The sequence below is a fragment of the Mytilus galloprovincialis genome, chromosome 1 (assembly GCF_965363235.1).
Source record: "Mytilus galloprovincialis chromosome 1, xbMytGall1.hap1.1, whole genome shotgun sequence".
Classification (NCBI taxonomy): domain Eukaryota; kingdom Metazoa; phylum Mollusca; class Bivalvia; order Mytilida; family Mytilidae; genus Mytilus; species Mytilus galloprovincialis.
Genome location: NC_134838.1, coordinates 117106990 through 117130297, shown reverse-complemented (window position 1 = coordinate 117130297; position 23308 = coordinate 117106990). Strand labels below are relative to the sequence as shown.

Sequence of the window (23308 nt, the reverse complement as noted above, 5' to 3'; positions counted from 1 at the left end):
TTTGATGTATACACGTTATCATGGGTTTTTTTTTTGTCTGCTGCTTTCGTCTGGTTCTTCTACTGGCAGGTCAAACAATTTTTTTGATGTAATTCCATGCAGTAGGCACAATTAACGCAGTTCTTTTTGTGGTGTTCTTTTTATTTTTTTTGTAATATTCTCGTATCCTCTGAACTTTTTTTGCTCTCTTTGTGGTGTTCTTTTTCTTTTTTTTTTGTAATATTCTCATATCTTCTGAACTGTTTTTGCTCTCTTTATGTAGTCTTTATTGTGAGTTTTAAGGTGTTATCAACCAAGGGTAGTTTTTTCTTGTTTGTGATTATCTTCTGGTTTTTTTTTTTTCTTGACTGATCTGTTAATGTATTCCACAGATAATCGTTAGGTGAACTGTCTGGGTTTTTGCCATCTATTCAAGTGAATGTTTATCGTTGATGTTAAGCAGTTGCCCATGGAGCATACTGTCTGGTTTGCTATATATAGCTATGGATGGTGCATGGAATATCCCAGTCAATTTGGCCAAGATAAAAGTCACCACCAAGAATGATTGTAGATTTTGCATTTTGGTTTATGCAATCTTGTGAAATTTTAAATTGTTCAATGAATGTACCAGTATCAGAAGTAGGTCGATAATAGATCATTATAACTTCCAACAATAATTAATTCTTAGGCTTGACCCACTTAAAACCTCCATCGAAGTCAGCCATTTTTTTTTTTGGTAATTTGCCATTTCTCTTTATTTATACGGTCTAGAGTGCTGTTTTTTTTTTGTATTGGTCTTCGTATGTTTATCATATAATGTATATATACGTGTTGAAGCTTGGACTCTATATGTATCTAACCTCACTATAAATGTCTCTGAAAATGAACTCCAAAACTGCTCAAAGATATAAAACCATCAAAAAGCTTATTAGCCGTATGGAATCCCTAATAGAATTCTCAAAGAATGTTCTAGCCAAATAACACCAAGACTGACAGTGATCTTTTAAAAACCAGTAGACACTGGAACCCTTCCACAGGCTCGAGACCATAGACAGTGACAATACGCAAACATGTCCTGCGTATTAAAAAAAACTTGAAACATACTGCCGAAACTACAGATCTGTTTCACAAACGTCAGTTCCTTGTAAAATCCTTGAACACATTATATGCAGGTACATTTAATTTCAATGATCTTTATAGCTGATTATGCGGTGTGGGCTTTTCTCATTGTTGAAGGTTGTACGATGAACTATAATTGATAATTTCTGGGTCATTTGGTTCTTGTGGAGAGTTGTCTCATTTGCAATCATACCACATCTTCTTTTATATACATAATGAAACACTTAGAAAGGCACAAAGTCTTAACATAATTATACCATGGTTTCAGATCTGGCCACTCATGCAATCCAAAATCATATTGCCATCTTAGACGCCTCAGAAGCTCCCGACACAGTATACCATAAGAATCTACAGAAAAAACGAAGGTAGTAGTAGAAGAACAACAGCAATCTGAAGAATTTTAAAAAAGTTGACTCTGGTGTTCTACAAGGCACAGTCCTGAAACAGTTACTCTTCCTGTATCATGCTTATAAATGACTTCCCAGACACATTCAGATCTTCAGTCCGACTTTTCGAAGATGATTGCCTACTCTGCAGATCGATAATCGATAAAGACACATAATGACTATCACATCCTCCAAAAGTATCTCTGAAACCTGGAAGTGTGGGCAAATAACTGGAGAATAATTAGATGCAATGCAAAGGAATGTTATATATTCTAATCAGAAAACACAAGAGCCAAACATTCTATAGTTCAACGGACATATTCTACAACAAGTCAAACATACCCCATACTTCGGCTAATATATTTCAGAGGACCTAAAATGGACTACCCGTATTTCCAATGTATCGGAAAAGGCAAACTCAACACAAGTACTCTTCTTGAGAAGGAATTAAATTCCTAAATGCATGAAACTTTAAAAAAAAATGCCTGTCATATTCAAGCTTATGGATAGCATGACTTGTATTTTCAAGCGTTTTGATTTTATAGACTGAAATGTTAAACAAAAACTGAGCCATTAAAAGTATCATGAACAGTTTAGCAGTCTTTACATTGAAGGCCGTACCTTTAATGGTTTACTTATATAAATTGTTATTTGGATGGAGAGTTGTCTCATTGGCACTCATACCACATCTTCCTTTATCTATTTAATAATTACTGAATTTTAACGCTTGACTTTATTTTCAGAGTTTAAATAATAAAATTAAACACTGAATTATTAAAAGCAGAGACATATATTAACATGTATCATATGTTTCTGTTAAAAGTTCTGAACTCGACAAGTATTTGTTATTTTGTAAAATGTTAATTATTACGCCCTGCGAGAAAATATGAAATATCATAAGCATGATCCTATATCATGGCCCATTGATAGATGAATTGGAAAAATAGGGATATGATATTATAGTTCAAGGCCAAAAAAAAATCTACTCACCACTCACTTGGAATGTCTCTAATGAGGAATGAGTCAAATTTCAATAAGAATCACGACTTTAAAAGTCTGATGGAGTTTTTTAAGTGGATGATTGAGTTGTAGTTCTTTAAGTATTCTAACCATAGGACCTTCAGAATAGAGCAAAAGTTCACTCCTCACTGATGACAAGGTAAATAATATTATTTGAGTGAAATTCTATGCTACAAAGACGAACATATTTTATCAATAAAATTGAGAATGGAAATGGGGAATGTGTCAAAGAGACAACAACCCGACCATAGAAAAAAACAACAGTAGAAGGTCACCAACAGGTCTTCGATGTAGCGAGAAATTCCCGCACCCGGAGGCGTCCCTCAGCTGGCCCCTAAACAAATATATACTAGTTCAGTAATAATGAACGCCATACTAATTTCCAAATTGTACACAAGAAACTAAAACTAAAATAATACAAGACTAACAAAGGCCAGAGGCTCCTGACTTGGGACAGGCGCAAAAATGCGGTGGGGTTAAACATGTTTATGAGATCTCAACCCTCCCCCTATCATGACCTCTAGCCAATGTAGAAAAGTAAACGCATAACAATACGCACATTTAAAATTCAGTTCAAGTCTAATAGACTCTGAGAACCTAGTCAATTTGTCCTTATAGATCATTTTAACTTACAGTTTTCAATAAAAAAAAAAAACACACACACACACACAAAAACAACAACATTACCGAACACGTGAGCAGAGTTTTTGCTCCCCTCCCACTTTTTCAGGTGGGGTAAGCAATTGCCACACTCTACTACTGGTGTAAAATGCAGAATAGTATAACTATTAAGACTACATCTATATGCCCCTTACGGGCCCTTAATCGGAAATAAAAAATATCTTAGTTTATCTATGATATCTATCTTATCAAGATTTGTATAGTTGAACTACGATACAAATCCTTGATCTTATATATATATTGACTCTTAAAAAATTCAAGAGTCTATCTAAAAATGAGGGTACTTTTTATATGGCCTTCCAAATACCGTTTCGATCCCTAACATCACTGAAGAGACATTTATTGTCGAAATCCGGATCTGGTGTACAAAAACAATATTGACACCTTATGTTTGTGGCATAACATCGTGGCCACAAGTTAATTGTGTTCTGTTTAGTATTAAATTTATATAGTAAGATCCATTTTGTTACATCTTGTGATCAATTTTATTTGGCAATCGCCAATGGCAGTCAGCAGGGTTAAAGAACATCAGTTGTTCGACCTGTTAGTCAAATGCGTTTTGTTTAAATATACTTTTTCACTTTTTTGGTCTTTTGGAAAATGTTGTTTGTGCTGTATTTAGACCCTTCTACAACGAAATTTGTTCAAGTTACATGCACACGTATAAAAATTGTGGTTTTTATCCAACGCAATCATAGGTTTGAACGTAGTTTTCAATTTAGACTCGTGTATTATACAAAAAGTTTTTAACATTATAAAGACTTTAACTATAAAGCTGGAAAGAGCTTTTATTTGTATTAAATCAAGGATTTGTATATTTGTCTAACTATACAAATCCTCGATTAAATTATTACTATTTCTTTTGTCAATTCCTTTAAACTAATCAGGTTTTTGTTGATGAGACCAGAGACAAATGATTATATGTCTCCTGATGAGACCAATGTTTAGGCGAAAACATTTGCGCGGAATTTCTACACGCACGCACCGAAATTGGATAAAAATTACATGTTTTCCCAAAAGCTTTGTGATCATTACTCTTCCTCTACCACACGGTCCCCTATGCAACACACTTCGAATGTACATGTACGGCTTATGAAACATCAATAGTTCAAGTGTTTTCACAGGAGTTTGAAATCCTATCAATAAGGGGGTAAGAATATACCAAATTCGAGAGAAGCTCTACTGTGATAGTCGACTTTGGTATATTTTTACCTTTTGAGAGAAGCTCTACTGACTGTGATAGTCGACTTTGGTATATTTTCACCCCCTTATTGATAGGATTTCAAACTCCTGTGGTGTTTTATTGCATGTGACTACATATTAACACTCCAAAAAAACTTTCTTTTTCTTCTGATGTCTTTAGTCTTTAGAAGTGTCAACTTGACACTATAATCTCTCTGTAATTTCGATCACCCTGGTAATTTTATGTCGCTATTGTATAAAACTCATTAGTACATTTGTATTTATGATGTGGCACTGCAGAGAAAAATGAATAAATAAATAAATAATTAAATAATTAACAAAAAAAATGAAAAAAAAAAATGAATAAATAATTTACCCTTATAAAACCTATCTAATTTGTGAACCTTCCAGTATCTTTAATAAAGACCCCTAACAAATGTTGAATATCTTATGTGATGTTTGTAATTATCATTTTCTGTTGTTGCTAATAATACTTCTGATTCAAGTGTTAGTTTTGATGTTATGTCAGAAGTAGAGTGCAGAGCGGAGTTTTTCTCTAGCCTTTCCATAATTTTCACAATCCAGTAGATAATGGTCAACTGTTTGTATTTGTCCACAGCTGCATTTGTCGATGAGTGCTGGGCATATCATTGATTTGTACGAGTTTAAATTACAATATCCTGTTCTTAAACTAGTAGTTATTCGATATATTTCAGTTGACAGTTTGTCTTTCGGAAGTGTGTTTTTTACATTTTGTTGAAAGGCGTAATATCTTCTTCCTTTATCACTGGTGTCCCATCGGTTTTGCCAGTTTAACATAACACTGTCTTTTGCTCCTTTTTGTATATCTTGTATTGTAAATATTGGAATGCTTTGTATTTTTTCTGCCTCCTGTGCTGCTTTTTTAGCTAGTTGGTCTGCTAGTTCATTCCCTTGTATGTCAGCGTGTCAAGGGATCCATTCAATGGAAACAATGATTCCTTCAGATTTTAGTGCCAATATACCAATTTTGATATCATGAATAGTTTGCTGTAATTATCTGATTTCCAATTTAAAGTTAAAATTCCAATTGCTGATTGGCTGTCTGAGAAAATTTTGATGGATTCAGTGTTTCTTCTGTTGTTTGGAATTATAAGAAAATCTATTACTAGCTTGATAGCTACTAATTCCCGTAATAAAATAGATCCTCTATTGGAAACTGGCTGTGTTAACTCCACATGTTCTGTGCTGTTTGATATTAAAATAGCTGCCCCAGCCCCGCATGGGCTTGGGTTTCCTTTGCAGGAGCCATCAGTGAAAGCTAATGTTGTATTCTTTTTAAGTTGGTGTATTTTTTCCAAAATAATAGTCTTTCCCTGAAATGCTTGTTCCTCTGATCTAGACTTTGAACTTCCAAGATTTTTCCAATACTCTGGTGGTGATTTTGAGGCTGCTAACCCTCAAAATTCAAATTGAGACTCTATACAATCAGAATCAATCTCTGTTGACCTCTTCATGTCTTCAGACTGTAATACCATTTTAAGCCATTTTTCCAATTGGTGAGATTATTTTTTCAGGTTCATTTATATTTTTCCAATCTTCAAAAATTTGTTTAATAGGGATAGTGATTTCATATGATTTTATTTTTGCAATTTATCTTATACCGGCTTCTTCTCTTTTGAGGTCCAGTGGTAGTATTCCTGCTACTACTTCTAAAGCTTCTATACTAGCTGTTGTTGGTTGGTTGGGACATAAGGCTAGTACTTTTCTTTGAATAGCATTTAATTTATTTATATGCGTGTTGTTGTTGATTTGCCATACAGTACTAGCATATAATATTGTAGACAGCACTATTTATATAATAGTTTTTGAAAAACTGGTCATTATCATGATATATGGACTGCCCACAGGACAGTGGTATTGAATAAGATAGTGATAATGACTGAGCCGAAGAACTATTATGTTTATTTTATTGAGAAATCATGTTTTGGAAAATTCTCATAAATTCAAAATGCCTACAGCGAACTCGAGTAGTTGTACGATTTCTATGACAAAGAGTGAAGACCAGTCGTAGTAATACATTTGTACTGCCATTCATTTTAGTGCAATTTTTCAGTATATAAATACTTAATCAAGTTATCTTTAATTTTAATAATTAACAAAAACATATTATAAACAATTCAACAACTTAAATATAATATTAAAAATAAGAACATGTTTTATAAAAGGTGCATCTCTCTAAACAGAGAAACCACGCCCAACCTGTCATTAACAGAGAAAACACGCCCAAACGGTCATTATCAGACGGAAACCACGCTCCAACGGTCATTATCAGACGGAAACCACGCCCCACCGGTCATTATCATGTAAAAGTTTGTTAACGACTGGTTTTCTGGTTCGTTTTTTTTTCTGTTAATGACTGATGGAATTTATTACTGAAGAATAATGAATGTCATGTGACCCCTTTTTATATGACCGCAAAATTTGAAAAATTTTTCGTCGTATATTGCTATCACATTGGCGTCTGCGTCGTCGTCGTCGTCGTCGTCGTCGTCCGAATACTTTTAGTTTTCGCACTCTAACTTTAGTAAAAGTGAATAGAAATCAATGAAATTTCAACACAAGGTTTATGACCACAAAAGGAAGGTTGGGATTGATTTTGGGAGTTTTGGTCCCAACATTTTAGGAATTAGGGGCCAAAAAGGGCCCAAATAAGCATTTTCTTGGTTTTCGCACTATAACTTTAGTTTAAGTGAATAGAAATCTATGAAATTTTAACACAAGGTTTATGACCACAAAAGAGAGGTTGGGATTGATTTTGGGAGTTTTGGTTCCAACAGTTTAGGAATTAAGGGCCAAAAAAGGGCCCAAATAAGCATTATTCTTGGTTTTCGCACAATAACTTTAGTATAAGTAAATAGAAATCAATGAAATTTTAACACAAGGTTTATGACCACAAAAGGAAGGTTGGGATTGATTTTTGGAGTTGAGGTCACACCAGTTTATGAATTAAGGGCCAAAAAGGGGCCCAAATAAGCATTATTTTTGGTTTTTGCACCATAACTTTAGTATAAGTAAATAGAAATCTATGAAATTTAAACACAAGGTTTATGACCATAAAAGGAAGGTTGGGTTTGATTTTGGGAGTTTTGGTCCTAACAGTTTAGGAATAAGGGGCCCAAAGGGTCCAAAATTGAACTTTGTGTGATTTCATCAAAAATTGAATAATTGGGGTTCTTTGATATGCCGAATCTAACTATGTATGTAGATTCTTAATTTTTGGTCCCGTTTTCAAATTGGTCTACATTAAGGTCCAAAGGGTCCAAAATTAAACTTAGTTTGATTTTAACAAAAATTGAATCCTTGGGGTTCTTTGATATGCTGAATTTAAAAATGTACTTAGATTTTTAATTATTGGCCTAGTTTTCAAGTTGGTCCAAATGGGGGTCCAAAATTAAACTTTGTTTGATTTCATCAAAAATTGAATAAATGGGTTCTTTGATATGCCAAATCTAACTGTGTATGTAGATTCTTAATTTTTGGTCCAGTTTTCAAATTGGTCTATATTAAGGTCCAAAGGGTCCAAAATTAAACTAAGTTTGATTTTAACAAAAATTAAATTCTTGGGCTTATTTGATATGCTTTATCTAAATATGTACTTTGATTTTTGATTATGGGCCCAGTTTTCAAGTTGGTCCAAATCAGGATTCAATATCAAGTATTGTGCAATAGCAAGAAATTTTCAATTGCACAGTATTGCACAATAGCAAGAAATATCTAATTGCACAATATTGTGCAATAGCAATTAATTTTCAATTGGAGTTATCTTTCTTTGTATAGAATAGTAGTTGATAATATATGTTGGAAATTTGCCAGACATGACTATGATGTCATTTTCTATTTTTATTTGCCAATAACTTTATGTAAATAACTTCATTGGAAATTTGCCAATATAAAATGTTGCTGATGAAGCTTTTTTTCCTTATCTTATCTAAAATGTTTTTAGATAATGTATGTTGGACATTTGCCAGACATGACTATGATGTCATTTTCTATTTTTATTTGCCAATAACTTTATGTAAATAACTTCATTGGAAATTTGCCAATATAAAATGTTGCTGATGAAGTTTTTTTTATTGTTTTATACAATAAACAATGTATATTCACTTTTACTACCAACCAATCTTTACCATTCAGTGATAACAAGCACTTTATTTTACATTTTAATATTTTATGATGTATTTAAAAGAGTAGTTATTGTTGCAAACTCCATTAGAAATTTGAATTGATATCAGTTTTGGAAAAAGGGGGGGGGTTAAATTTTTCTCATTTCAGATTTCATAAATAAAAAGAAAATTTCTTCAAACATTTTTTTGAGAGGATTAATATTCAACAGCATAGTGAATTGCTCAAAGGCAAAAAAAAACTTAAGTTCATTAGACCACATTCATTCTGTGTCAGAAACCTATGCTGTGTCAACTATTTAATTTTAGATTTAAAAAGTTTGAAGAAGAAATCTTTAATTGATTTGTAAAATCTTGACATTTGTTTTGTGTAAAAAAAAACCATGTAATGTCAAAAATTTGATCACAATCCAAATTCAGAGCTGTATCACGCTTGAATGTTTTGTCCATACTTGCCCCAACTGTTCAGGGTTCGACCTCTGCGGTCGTATAAAGCTGCGCCCTGCGGAGCACCTGGTTATCCAATAAGAGAATCTTATTCTCAACCGATATGAAATAAACTTTGATATATTTGTATTAAAATTTTTGTAGATACCTTTGCTATTCCCTTGATGTTTCTGATTATCCCTAAGGATTTTTGTGCTTTTTGCTCAACAGTGTCTATGTGTTTATTGAAATTACATTTTTCATCTAAAGTAAGGCCTAATATTTTGGGGTTGGGATTGTATTTTAATTCCTTTCCTTGTAACATTATCTTGATGTCCTCCTTTGTCATACCATTTCTGGAAAATACACAAAATTCTGTTTTTTCTATGACACCTGATCCTAAGGTCAATATTTGTGTTGACACAAGTTACAACTAACTAGTCTCTTTGACTTTGTATATTGCTTGTACACACAATGTAAATGCAACACCTTGGTTCTGTAGGTTCTCCTAGTATTTATTTTAACTCTTAAGGAGTAATGTCACACTGCACTTAATTTGTTTAATTGCCGCGATATAGCCTTTTGGTGCTAATGTGGCGTAAAGCAACAAACAATCAATAACAATGATTAATAACTCTTTAACAGTTTGAATATTCTATTATATTGGCTGTTCTCTCTTAAGTCTCTTTCTTTGCTGGTGCTAGTAGGGAGGGTCTAAGGATCTATTTTAATGTTTTTTATCTCCAGCTGTCTTTTCATTTCTTCTCTTTCCCGACTGTATCTCATACAATTAAGTAGGAAGTATTCTGTGCTTTCTTCTTCACCACATTTCCAGTATGGCATGATGGATTGGCCATTCTGATGACATATTTATTTTTTGATCCCTTAAGGAGTTATTGCTCTTTATATATAAAATTGAAGATGTGGTATGATTGCCAATGAGACAACTCTTCACACAAGACCAAATGACACAGAAATTAACAACTATAGGTCACTGTACAGCCTTCAACAATGAGCAAATCCCATATTGTATAGCCAGCTATAAAAGGCCCTGAAATGAAAAATGTAAAACAATTCAAAGGAGAAAACTAATGGCCTAATTTATGTACAAAAAATGAAAGAAAAACAAAAATGTAATTCATCAACAAAAAACAACCACTGAATTACAGGCTCCTGACGTGAGACAGGCACATACAAACAGAATGTGACAGGGTTAAACATGTAAGCGGGATCCTAATCCTCACCTAACCTGGGACAGTGGTGTAACAGTACAACATTAGAATGAACTATAACCAGATGCTCCAGGGCGCAGCTTTATACGACCGCAGAGGTTGAACCCTGAACAGTTGGGGCAAGTATGGACACAACATTCAAGCTGGATTCAGCTCTAAATTTGGATTGTGATTAAATAGTTGACACAGCATAGGTTTCTGACACAAAATGAATGTGGTCTAATAAACATGAAATTTGTTTTTTGCCTTTGAGCAATTCACTATGCTGTTGAATATTAATCCTCTCAAAAAAATGTTTGAAGAAATTTTCTTTTTATTTATGAAATCTGAAATGAAAAAAATTGAACCCCCCCCCATTTTTTTTCACATCCCCCTTTCCCTTATTCCAAAACTGATCTCAATTCAAATTACTAATGTAGTTTGCAACAATAACTACTCATTTAAATACATCACAAAATATTAAAATGTAAAAAAAGTGCTTGTTACCACTGAATGGTAAAGATTGTTTTAATTTATCAGTTGGTAGTAAAAGTGAAGATACATTGTATAAAACAATGATTTAAGTTGATTCAACTACTATTCTGGACAAAGAAAGATAACTCCAATTGAAAATTTCTTGCTATTGCGCAATATTGTGCAATTAGATATTTCTTGCTATTGCGCAATACTGTGCAATTGAAAATACTTGCTATTGCACAATACTGTGCAATTGAAGATTTCTTGCTATTGTGCAATACTGTGCAATTGAACAAATCTTGCTATTGCACAATACTGTGCAATTGAAGATTTCTTACTATTGCTGAATACTGTGCAATTGAAAATTTCTTACTATTGCACAATACTTAATATAATAATTTTGGAACCTGATTTGGACCAACTTGAAAACTGGGTCCATAATCAAAACTCTAAGTACATGTTTAGATTCAACATATAAAAGAAGCCCAAGAATTCAATTTTTGTTAAAATCAAACTTAGTTTAATTTTGCACCCTTTGGACCTTAATGTAGACCAATTTTAAAGCTGGACCAAAAATTAAGAATATACATACACAGTTAGATTTGGCATATCAAAGAACCCCAATTATTCAATTTTTGATGAAATCAAACAAAGTTTAATTTTGGACCCCAATTTAGACCAACTTGAAAACTGGGCCAATAATAAAAAATCTAAGTACATTTTTAGATTCAGCATATCAAAGAACCCCAAGGATTCAATTTTTGTTAAAATCAAACAAAGTTTAATTTTGGACCCTTTGGGCCCCTTATTCCTAAACTGTTGGGACCAAAACTCCCAAAATCAATCCTAACCTTTCTTTTATGGTCATAAACCTTGTGTTTAAATTTCATAGATTTCTATTTACTTTTACTAAAGTTATGGTGCGAAAACCAAGAAAAATGCTTATTTGGACCCCTTTTTGGCCCCTAATTCCTAAACTGTTGGGATCCAACTCCCAAAATCAATCCCAACCTTCCTTTTGTGTTCATAAACCTTGTGTTTAAATTTCATTGATTTATATTTACTTATACTAAAGTTATTATGCGAAAACCAAGAATAATGCTTATTTGGGCCCTTTTTTGACCCCTAATTCCTAAACAGTTGGAACCAAAACTCCCAAAATCAATCCCAACCTTCCTTTTGTGGTCATAAACCTTGTGTCAAAATTTCATAGATTTCTATATACTTAAACTAAAGTTATAGTGCAAAAACCAAGAAAATGCTTATTTGGGCCCTTTTTGGCCCCTAATTCCTAAACTGTTGGGACCATAACTTCCAAAATCAATCCCAACCTTCCTTTTGGCTGGGTCCTTGTTTATCCCAACAACAAAAAGACACTAAGTACAGCTCTGAGAGTATAGTCAATTTTAAACAATATTTCTTACATTTTTGTAATCTTTTACAAAAATCTTCTCCACTTATCTACTGGGCCAATAGAATTAAACTAAGCAACAATTTTCAATAGAGTACATGTATCTGCACCTGCACCCCTTGGCTAAAAAATAGAACATCCAGAATATGGGTTTACTACATGTATAAAAGTCTATGGGAAAATTGTGAAAAAGACATTTTCAAATGGTCACAACTTGAAAACTAATTTAAATAATGAGAAAGGGTCTTCAGTAACTATTGTTAGACCACAATGGGATGACCTGCTTTTAATTTAACTACTGGGCCAAATTAAACCAAACTTGGCCTCAATCATTATTACGGTATCTACAATGTAATACTATTTACCGTGATTTTAACCTTGTTTTACATGATTTTGTAAACCAAAGCAGATACAGATGAGCGAAACACGCTCTTGAGAGAACCTCCTGTTATTACATGACTATTTATCTCTCATTTTTTCCAGCAGGTTATTCCTTGTGATGATTAAAGAAAAATGAGCTTCAGAAGATTCATTGGTACTTATACATGTAACAACAGAGTATTCAGTAATAGACATTTACAGACCCTCACAACTGTAAAAAAGGCCAGCAAAGTAACAGTAACAACAGATCCCTACCACCCAGAGGCAACAGATGTTATTGATGTTAGAACTCCAGATGAATTTAAACTAGATCATATACCAAATGCTATCAATCTCCCAGTGTTGAACAATTCACAAAGAGATGAAGTTGGAAAACTTTATTCAACTGATCGGTTTACAGCCAGAAAAATTGGAGCTAAATTAGTAGTTTCTAATATATGTGACATTTTAGATGCACATGTTTCAGATAAAGACAAAGATTACAAACCCTTAGTTTATTGTTGGCGTGGAGGACAAAGGTCAAGGTCACTTGCCACCATTTTGTCAGAGATAGGCTTTGGTGTCTTTTTACTTGAAGGAGGATACAAGACATATAGAAATAGAGTGACAGAGGATTTGAAAATACTTCCAGATAAATTTACTTACAGAGTTATAACAGGTATACACATATTTCTATAAATGTACAAAATCATTTTAAAAGTAAAATTGAGAATTAAAATGGGGAATGCTTATTTGACAAATGTGTTTTGAACCTATACTTTTGTAGGTTACACTAGACAAAGAAGAAAAGCATTTTATGTGTGTGTGTTATCTAAGTAGAAATAGGATAAACATCCGGAACCCCTGAATGTTGCAACATGTTCAAATCTGGCATTCCACAAAATTTTAGTGTTACATGTATTTTGAACTTTCAAAAATTATCCTTGACAACCAATCAAACAATAAAATGTGCTTAATACATAGCATGTATATTTGTCTTTAACTTACCACTTCCATGTTGAAACTTCATGATGCCATGTGAATAAATTTTAAAAAGAAGATGTGGTAAGATTGCCAATAAGACAACTCTTCACAAGAGATTGAATAACACAGAGACAAACATAGTATGGCGTTCATTATCACTGAACTAGTATATATATTTGTTATGGGGCCAGCTGAAGGATGCCTCCTGGTGCGGGAATTTCTCTCTGCATTGAAGACCTATTGGTGACCTTCGGCTGTTGTCTGTTCTATGGTCGGTTTGTTGTCTCTTTGACACATCCTGATTTCCATTGTCAATTTTATCTGTAGTTCACAGTACCACCTTCAACACTGAGCAAAGTCAAAACCCAATAGTCAGCTATAAAAGGCCCAAAATGACAAATGCAAAACAATTCAAACAAGAATATTAACGACCTAAATTAATGTACAAAAAAATGAATGAAAAAAATATGTATCACAGCACCAAACTAAACGATTGAATTATAGGCTCCTGACTTGGGACAGGCACATCCATACAGGGCGGGGTTAAACATGTAAGCGGAATCCCAATTCTCTCCTAACCTTGGACAGTGGTCTAACAGTACAACATACAAATGTATGAACAAACTATAAAAATCAGTTGAAAAGGCTTAACTCATCAGATGGATACAAATAGAAACACATCTAATAAAAACATGGAGTGGAAGGGTACTTGTACATCCCAACAACAAAAAGACACTAAGTTCAGATCTGAGAATTACTGCAGTTACTTGACATCTAGTTCAAAGCCAATAGCAACTAATGGAAAAATGATGCATCTATAACTAAATAAGTTCTTGGTTTTCAAGCGGGAAATTGACAGTGCATCATCACTACAATGGTTTTCATTTTTATGATTGAAAAAATTATGTGGTATTAAGGGGAGAGAATTCTGTCTGATATCATGTGTAAACCAGACCAAATGAACTTATTTGATGTCCTAATATGAATAAACCTGTATAATATTGATCATATTTTACATTCCAGGTCTTACAGGTTCAGGAAAAACTCACATACTATGCAAATTGGCTGAAAATGGACAACAAGTATTAGACTTGGAGGGACTGGCCAAACATAAAGGATCAATGTTAGGTCGGTATCCAAATGAAGAGCAACCGTCACAAAAATATTTTACATCCTTATTAGTAGAGAAATTGATGTCTTTTGATCCTTCAAAAACTGTATACATGGAATCAGAAAGTAGACGTATAGGTAAATGTTCCATACCTGAAGGGCTTTTCAGTAAACTGTGTCATGCACCAAGAATCTGTGTACATTTACCAATGAAGGAGAGAGTAAAACATATTATCAGAGATTACCCATACATGATAGAAGATGTAGAAACTCTACATAATATTCTAGAATACTTGAAAAGATACTGTGGAACTAAAAATGTAGAAAAATGGAAAACATTGGTAGACCAGCAGTATTGGGAAGAATTTGTGGAATGTCTATTACTACATCATTACGACCCAACTTATACAAAATCACAGACTAAAAATCAGCTGACAGAAGATGTTATTGATATAGAACTATGTAACTTGTCTGAACAATCTTTACAATCATTAGTTGATAATATAATCACTGTCAAATAATATATATATATATATATATTGTAAGCTTTTGGTAGCATTCAGACTTTTGACTTAAAAAGTTTATAGTTATACATGGTAGCTGATTCAATTGATGGTTATTGCTCGATAAGATCCTAGAGACAAAAATTTCATGCCAGGACAGAATGAATTTAAAGTTTAAGGTAGATAAAGAGTGAATGTGTCCATGGGACACAGATGAGGCTCCTGCTTGCATATCCTATAAAGTTATAAAGGGACATAACTTAAGAACGGTAAAAGTGAGGATACCCAAATTTGTACTTGATCTGTCAGACACAGTTTTGTGGTCTATATTACTGTGTATAAGTTTCATTTGTGATTAGTTCTGTTTATTAGATGTTATAAATGTTCATCTTCCAAAATGTCTGACTGGTTTTGTCTGACCTTGATTTCAATTTCATGCTTTATTGTTCAATGTTAAGTTTTTTTGTTTTCAGGAGTGTTTTTCATATACAATAAGTAATAGGACAATTATATGAGAGGAATAGAATAAGCCTGATGAATTATAGCTAAGTGAGAAATTTAAAACAGCAAAAATTATCAGCTAAAGAAGTTCTATAAACTATTCAATAGATACAATATCATCATCTGGCAACCCAGCATAAATGGGTGAAAAAAAATGGGAAATTCTATAACAAACCTCAGAATTTCCATTTTTTTTCCACCCATTTATGCTGGCATTCAGATTTCTCTTGGTTATTTGTGTATTTCTTTTGCTGTCTCATCTCTTTATTGGTTCACCTGGCAAGAAGGGCCAATGTGAGCTCTTGTCATCACTTTGTGTCCATTGTCTGTCATAGTCCTTTAACTTAACAGTTAAATATTTGAAAAGTGGCTATACAGTTCCCAAGTCTGTAAAATGAGAGAGAATTTCTCAAACACTTTTCAAAATAGCAGGTGCACAGTTTCAACATAAGTGCAAACTAATACAGTTGTTAAAAAATAAGGTTTTAAATCTTGCCGTGTCCAAATTGTAATACTTTTCAACAATTGCCTGAAATTCCTTATTCTGTCTATCGTTTTAGACAGTATATTGCTCGCTAGATGTGTTTCAATTATCTTTGTTATTGGGTTGTTCTCATTGGCATATATCCACACGTCATTTATTTATATAAAAATGAAAGGAATAAGACAAAGTTGGTCCAGTGGATTAACTTCTTTCACCAATATACTAACATGCTTGAAATGTTGTTTTTGTTTGTCTTATTGTCATTTACTGATGGTTGTTCTTTATTTTATTTAACATGTGGGTAAAGATCTAGATATAGGAAGATGTGATGTGAGTGTCAATGAGACAACTCTCCATCCAAGTAACAATTTATAAAAGTAAATAGTTTACTTTGTTGATTGATGAGAGAAGATCAATCTATAGGATGTAATTTGAATAATACATGGAGTCACAATGGAACTCAATAAGGGGATAAAAATATTGGACGTAACTGTACATTTGATGTCCTCTTGAACATGTTGAAGAAACGATGTTGGTTAAAGACCAATTGTCAATCTGGGTTTAACATTTAAGAATTTCTTGAAATGCTCATAGGTAGGATGTATACAATTATTGTAGAACATTGTGCTCAATGCATTATGTTTTGTGTATATTTAAAGAAGGGATAAAATCTGGAAAATTAGTAACTATCATGCCAGCCACATAAGAGTTTTGATTGCATGCATGTAATCTGTACCCCCAAATAATGTGTACAAAAAATGTTCATATTGTCAAATCAGAGGAACAGGTAATTATGTAATAAAGTAAACCAGGATGTTAAATAAATCTTTTTGTACCTCAACCTTTGTATTGAAGTCAAATTAACTGCTTCTACCTGTAGGTAAGTTAATACAATTGTGTTTCAGGGTAGAACAATAAGTATGGCCTAGATTTACATGTAAAATTTAACTACTAACAGATATTTCTATACATATTTACTCAGTATAAAATCAGTAATTTGATTACAATTATTTCATCATTTTTGTACAATTCTGCATAAAAAAAGTCTATTCACAGAACAAAAGTAATCATTTAACTCTCATAATTAAGTATTTATCTCATTAAGCAAATACTACATCATAACAGATTCAAAACATTGTTTTAGACTAGTTTATCACAGTTTTCCTGTTGGTTTGAATACAACACCCCTTCTGAGAAGCTCCGTTAATATTCTGCCTATATTTTTACAGTCATCTGAAAGAATAAAGTGATAAATTTCAAATATTTTAACATGAAATTTACAATTTACCTTATCAAAATTTTCTATTAAAATTTTTAATTAAGTCGGTCAATATAAAATGTAATATTATGCTAGATACTAGATCATACTGGCTAAAGACTCTTAAGAGCATATGTGGCTCATCTAGATCTATGTCCAACATTGTAGACAAGAATATTATTTGTTTAAAATTTCCTTTTTTTCTTCTTTTTTTTGCTGAAATTGTAGATAGCTCATATCCTGCATACCGCTGAACAAGAGTGTACACACTAAAATGTCTTGTCTACTCAACTGGTTGGGAATGAATTAATGTTGAAATTCTTTGGTGTAAAGGTTTTAGTACAGGGTATTATATGGCACGCCGTTTTTATATTTATTCAAATTTGAAGATATCTTATCTATTTAACAAGATATCTTATTAAGTATTAAGATATCTTTAATTTTTATAAGATATCTTATTTAATTTGAAAGTAAATAAGATATCTCTATTAGTTTATAAGATATCTCTATTAGTTTATAAGATATCTCTATAAGTTAATAAGATATCTCTATTAATTAATAAGATATCTTATAAAGAATATAAGATATCTTACTTCTTTATAAAGATATCTTTTAAATACATACTTTATAAGATATCTTATTAATTAATAGAGATATCTTATAAACTAATAGAGATATCTTATTAATTAATAGAGATATCTTATAAACTAATAGAGATATCTTTATAACAAATTAAATAAGATATCTCTATAAGTTAATAAGATATCTCTAAAAGTTTATAAGATATCTCTATTAGTTTATAAGATATCTCTATAAGTTAATAAGATATCTCTATAAGTTAATAAGATATCTCTAAAAGTTTATAAAATATCTCTATTAGTTTATAAGATATCTCTATTAGTTTATAAGATATCTCTATAAGTTAATAAGATATCTCTATTAGTTTATAATATATCTCTATAAGTTAATAAGATATCTCTATTAATTAATAAGATATCTCTATTTATTAATAAGATATCTTATAAAGTATATAAGATATCTTACTTTTTTATAAAGATATCTTTTAAATACATACTTTATAAGATATCTTATTAATTAATAGAGATATCTTATAAAATAATAGAGATATCTTATTAATTAATAGAGATATCTTATAAACTAATAGAGATATCTTATTAACTTATGGAGATATCTTATTAAGTTAATAAGATATCTCTATTATAAACTATATAAAAGATATCTTATATAGTTAATAAGATATCTTATAAATTAATAGAGATATCTTATATTTTAAATAAGATATCTTATATATTTAATAAGATATCTTTATAAACATTTTAATAAGATATCTTATTTAATATATAAGATATCTTATTTAATAAATCAGATATCTCAATTAATATATAAGATATCTCTAAAAGTTTATAAGATATCTCAATTAGTTTATAAGATATCTTATTTAACTAAATAAGATATCTCGAAATTGAATAAATATAATAACGGCGTGCCATAGTATTAAGGTTTGTTGATCTGTTCATAGGTGTTTCTTATATAGATTAGACGGTTGGTTTTCCCGTTTGAATGGTTTTACATAACAGTAGTAATTTTTTGGGCCCTTTATAGCTTGCTATTTGGTGTGAGCCATGGATCCATGTTGAAGACCGTACTTTGACCTATAATGATATATTTTACAAATTGTGACTTGGATTCAGTGTCTCATTGGCACTAATACCACATCTCCTTATATCTATTAAAATTATAAACAATCCAAGTAAATGAGGATAAAGTCAGATTAACCCAAAAATACAGACATGTACATCACAAAATCATTCTTTACACAAAAAAAATCTTTCTCATTGCTTATAGTATCTAAGAAACGGACATAACTAGGAAAATTTAACATTAATAAATGAATAAAGAAAAGAGTTCAAGGTAAGATGAGCCTTGTCAGACAGACATGTACCCATAAACCAAAAATAGTTGACCTATCAATAACAGTATCTGAGAAATAGATTGAACCATGAAACTTGATATTGACCAATGATTCATGAATATGAGATCAAGGGAATTAGTATGGCGTTCATTATCACTGGACTAGTATATATTTGTTTAGGGGCCAGCTGAGGGACGCCTCCGGGTGCGGGAATTTCTCGCTACATTGAAGACCTGTTGGTGACCCTTTGCTGTTGTTTTTCATTTGGTCGGGTTGTTGTCTCTTTGACACATTCCCCATTTCCATTCTCAATTTTAAGATGACCCTGCAACCAGCCTGAAAGACATATAGACTTTGGAAGGACCCCATATACCAAATTGTAGTTATCATAGTTTCATCATTAACCAGATGCTTCGCAGGGCGCAGCTTTATACGACCGCATAGGTTGAACCCTGAACGGTTGGGGCAAGTATGGACACAACATTCAAGCTGGATTCAGCTCTAAATTTGGATTGTGATTAAATAGTGTTATGTATTACTAAGTATAACATTATTGAGGTAGAAGGCATCTGTTTAGATTAGCATTTTATTCTACACTAAAATAATCAAGCAAGTTACATATTATATATCGCGACAACTGTGGTAGGTAACGGTATAGGCGGTGCCATATGGTTTTCATCACTTTAGAGATTACAGTTCATTTGATAACAATTCGTTGTAACTTTAATAGTTTATATTGTCAGTTTCAATTAGACATAACATTTCCTCCCTTCTAACTTTCGAATTCCATAGTAAAGTTATAGTATGCAAATGATAAAGTCATTGATAAAAATCAGTTGTACAAAGCACGTGTGGAAAGAATGAATGAAAGAAAATAATTACTGTCTATGTGTAAATAAAAACGTTAACTTAAAAAAAACACTAATATCATGCATTCAAAATATTTATCCCTACAGTGATTGCAATAGAAAAACATTCGTTTTCTCGCGCACACAATCACGCCTAACATAGGTTGCAAAGGGAATTATTATTACCCTTACAGCACTACAACCATTTTTACAAATTCAACTTGGTTACCGGCTTTCTGGTTCTCAACGGATATCTTCTCTGAATTGGTTCTGACAAAGGTTGTTCACTGTCTTGTTGTTTCAGTTGTAGATCTTGTGCCGGTTGCTCAGTTGGTTCATCCGGAATTATCTCTATTTCAACTGTTTTGTCATTTTTAATTTCTTCTCCCTGTTTATCGTTAAAGTCTGAGTTTCGTATCTGGTCGGCATGACGTTTCCAGATACTGTTGGGCGAAACTTCTACCGGATAATTTAACGGTCCTTCACGTTTGGTTACAAGTCCACTTGTCCATTTATTTGGTCCACGGTAGTCACGTACGGCAACTGTTTCTCCCTCGGTAAATTGTCGCAAAGTCTCCTTTGTTGGTTTGATTGCAATTTTCATCTGCTTGTCTTGCACTTGTCTATTGATATCTGGTTTAATTAAGTCCAGTCTGTTTCGTAAATTTCTACCCATAAATAACTTAGCAGGTGTTTCATTCGTTGTAGTATGGGGAGTATTGCGATATGCCAACAGAAAATTTGCTAATTTCTTATTCAAATCTGCATTTTCTCCTCACATTGCCTTCAAGCTCTGTTTGAAAGTCTGAACAAAACGTTCTGCGAGTCCGTTTGTTGCAGGATGGTAAGGTGCGCTCTTTATATGCGTTATTCCATTCATTTTAGTAAATGTTTGAAATTCTGCAGATACGAATTGTGGTCCGTTATCACTTACTATTTGTTCTGGCAATCCTGCTCTCGCAAATATAGTCCTTAAAACTCTAATTGTCTGTGTTGAAGTGGTACTTTTCATCGGTATAACTTCAGGCCATTTAGAATGAGCATCAATGACAATCAAGAACATGTGATCAATAAATGGTCCAGCAAAGTCAATATGTATTCGTTTCCACGGACCTGACGGCCACTCCCATGGATGAAGTGGTGACTGTTTCGGGTTACGATGGTGCTTTTGACATCCTGAACAACTTTTTGCTAGTGATTCTATCTCAGAATCAATACGTGGCCACCATACGTAGCTCCTTGCCAATAATTTCATTTTCACTACTCCTGGGTGCGCAGAATGTAACAGTTCTAAAGTTTGCTGTCTAAATTTTGTCGGAACAATAGTACGTATTCCCAACTGTAAACAACCTTGACTGATCGACAGTTCGTTTTTCCGGTTGAAATACGGTTTCAAATCAATATCATCATTGACGGTCCACCCTTTTTGTACTAATTCATAGACTCTTGATAAGATCTTGTCACGCGCAGTTTCTCGTCTAATGTTGTTGTTTGTTAAGCTTAAATGTTCTAGCTGCTTTAACATGAAAACATCAACTGCATCAAATTCCTCGCCATCTGCTTCTGTAGATTCCTGTGGTATTCTCGAAAGCGCATCTGCGTTCGTGTGCTTGTTAGTGTTTTTGTACTCAATATCATATGTATATCCACTTAAAAACAACGCATATCTCTGTAAACGTGCTGCTGAAGTGGTAGAAATTCCCTTTTTCGGATTGAATATTGACACAAGCGGCATATGGTCTGTAATCAGTGTAAATTTACGACCATACAGATACGTATGAAACTTTTTAACGCCGAAAATTATACCTAGAGCTTCTTTGTCGATTTGACTGTAATTTCTTTCGGCTTTATTAAGTGACCTTGATGCAAATGCAATAGGGCGCTCCGTTCCATCTTGCATTTTATGTGACAAAACTACCCCTAATCCAAATGGAGAAGCGTCACAAGCTAATCGAATAGGTAGTTCTGGGTCATAATGACATAGAACCTGCTCAGATGTTACCAAATCTTTGGCCCTCTTGAATGATACCTTACATTCTTCATTCCAAATCCCATTTGGCATCTTTTTCTAACAGTCTGTGTAATGGACGCACAACTGAGGAGATATTTGGTAGGAATTTATGGTAGTAATTCATTAATCCGAGGATTGAAGTACCTGGGTAACATTTTGTGGTTCTGGTGTGTCCAAAATCGCTTTGATTTTATCCTCTGTTTTGTGTAATCCATGCTTATCTATTTTATGTCCACAAAACTCGATTTCATCTTTGAAAAACTTGCACTTTTCCTTATTAACTGAAAGGTTGTACATCTCTAATCGCTTCATAACTTTCTCGAGGTTCACTAAATGTTCTCGGTCATTTTTACCGGTTATAACCATATCATCTAATATGCATTGTACTCCTGTCAACCCTTGAAGTATTTGGTCAATGGTTCTCTGCCAGATAGCAGGTGCGGAAGCTACACCGAATAACATTTGGTTGTACTGATAAAGTCCTCTATGCGTATTTATAGTCAAGTACTTCTTTGATTCCTCTTTCATCTCGAGCTGTAAATATGCCTGTCTTAAATCTATTTTCGAATATTTTTCACCTCCAGATAACGAAGCAAATAGATCGTCAATTCTGGGTAAAGGATATTGATCCACTTGAAGCTGCTGATTTATTGTGACCTTAAAATCGCCACAAATTATGACGCCTCCTGACTTCTTCACGACAGGCACAATAGGCGTTGCCCATTCACTAGTTGGCACTTTTGTAATAATTCCTTCCTCTTCAAGACGGTCAAGCTCCTGTTCAACTTTCGGTCTTAGTGCATACGGTATCGGTCGCGCCTTCATGAACACGGGTTTAACATTATCTTTCATAATTAAATTTCCTTTAATTCCATTCACACAACCGATGTTGTCACTAAATACGGATGCATGTTGAGCAAGCAATTCTTTTGTTTTCTCATTAACATTGTCAACACTTACTTTGTTGATTTTGCTCCAGTCTAGTCTGATTTTTCGTAACCAGTCTCTTCCAAATAAGATTCCTCCTCCTTTTTGTACGACATACAGCGACAATACTTCACTTTGGTCGTTGTAGTATACATTTACGGCGGTTACACCTAGTGGTTTAAATTTCTCACCCGAAAATGTTCGCAAAATAACGTCCGTTGAATCAAGCTTACGATTCGGAAACATTTGATCAAATTCCTTCTTCGGAATAATCGAGAGAGCGGATCCTGTGTCCACTTCCATTTCAACAGATTTGTTGTCGATTTTCACGTCG

At 32.9% G+C, this 23308-nt stretch overlaps 2 protein-coding genes across 10 annotated transcripts in view; one reads left to right on the top strand and one right to left on the bottom strand.

Annotated features, from left to right (window-relative positions):
* The first annotated feature begins 4180 nt into the window (after positions 1-4180).
* LOC143053807 (tRNA 2-selenouridine synthase-like) lies at positions 4181-16849 on the top strand. 9 transcript variants are annotated; one of them, XM_076226628.1, is made up of 4 exons: positions 4253-4268; positions 10126-10311; positions 12539-13094; positions 14423-16849. In XM_076226628.1, the coding sequence occupies exons 3-4, from the start codon at positions 12569-12571 to the stop codon at positions 15028-15030; spliced, it is 1134 nt and encodes a 377-aa protein (XP_076082743.1). In that variant the 5' UTR covers positions 4253-4268; positions 10126-10311; positions 12539-12568; the 3' UTR covers positions 15031-16849. The 9 variants fall into 9 exon arrangements, with proteins under 9 accessions (XP_076082715.1, XP_076082707.1, XP_076082752.1 ...); XM_076226630.1 differs by lacking the exon at positions 4253-4268 and adding an exon at positions 4319-4335 and having other exon boundaries at positions 10126-10307; positions 12542-13094; XM_076226624.1 differs by lacking the exon at positions 4253-4268 and adding an exon at positions 4319-4335.
* A 105-nt stretch (positions 16850-16954) lies between these two features.
* LOC143053860 (ERI1 exoribonuclease 3-like) overlaps positions 16955-23308 on the bottom strand; it is a 32063-nt gene continuing 25709 nt past the window's right edge. The window contains exon 7 of the mRNA XM_076226658.1: positions 16955-17230. Coding sequence (XP_076082773.1) covers positions 17151-17230 — 80 coding nt within the window. The 3' untranslated portion in view covers positions 16955-17150. The remainder of the gene's footprint in view (positions 17231-23308) is intronic.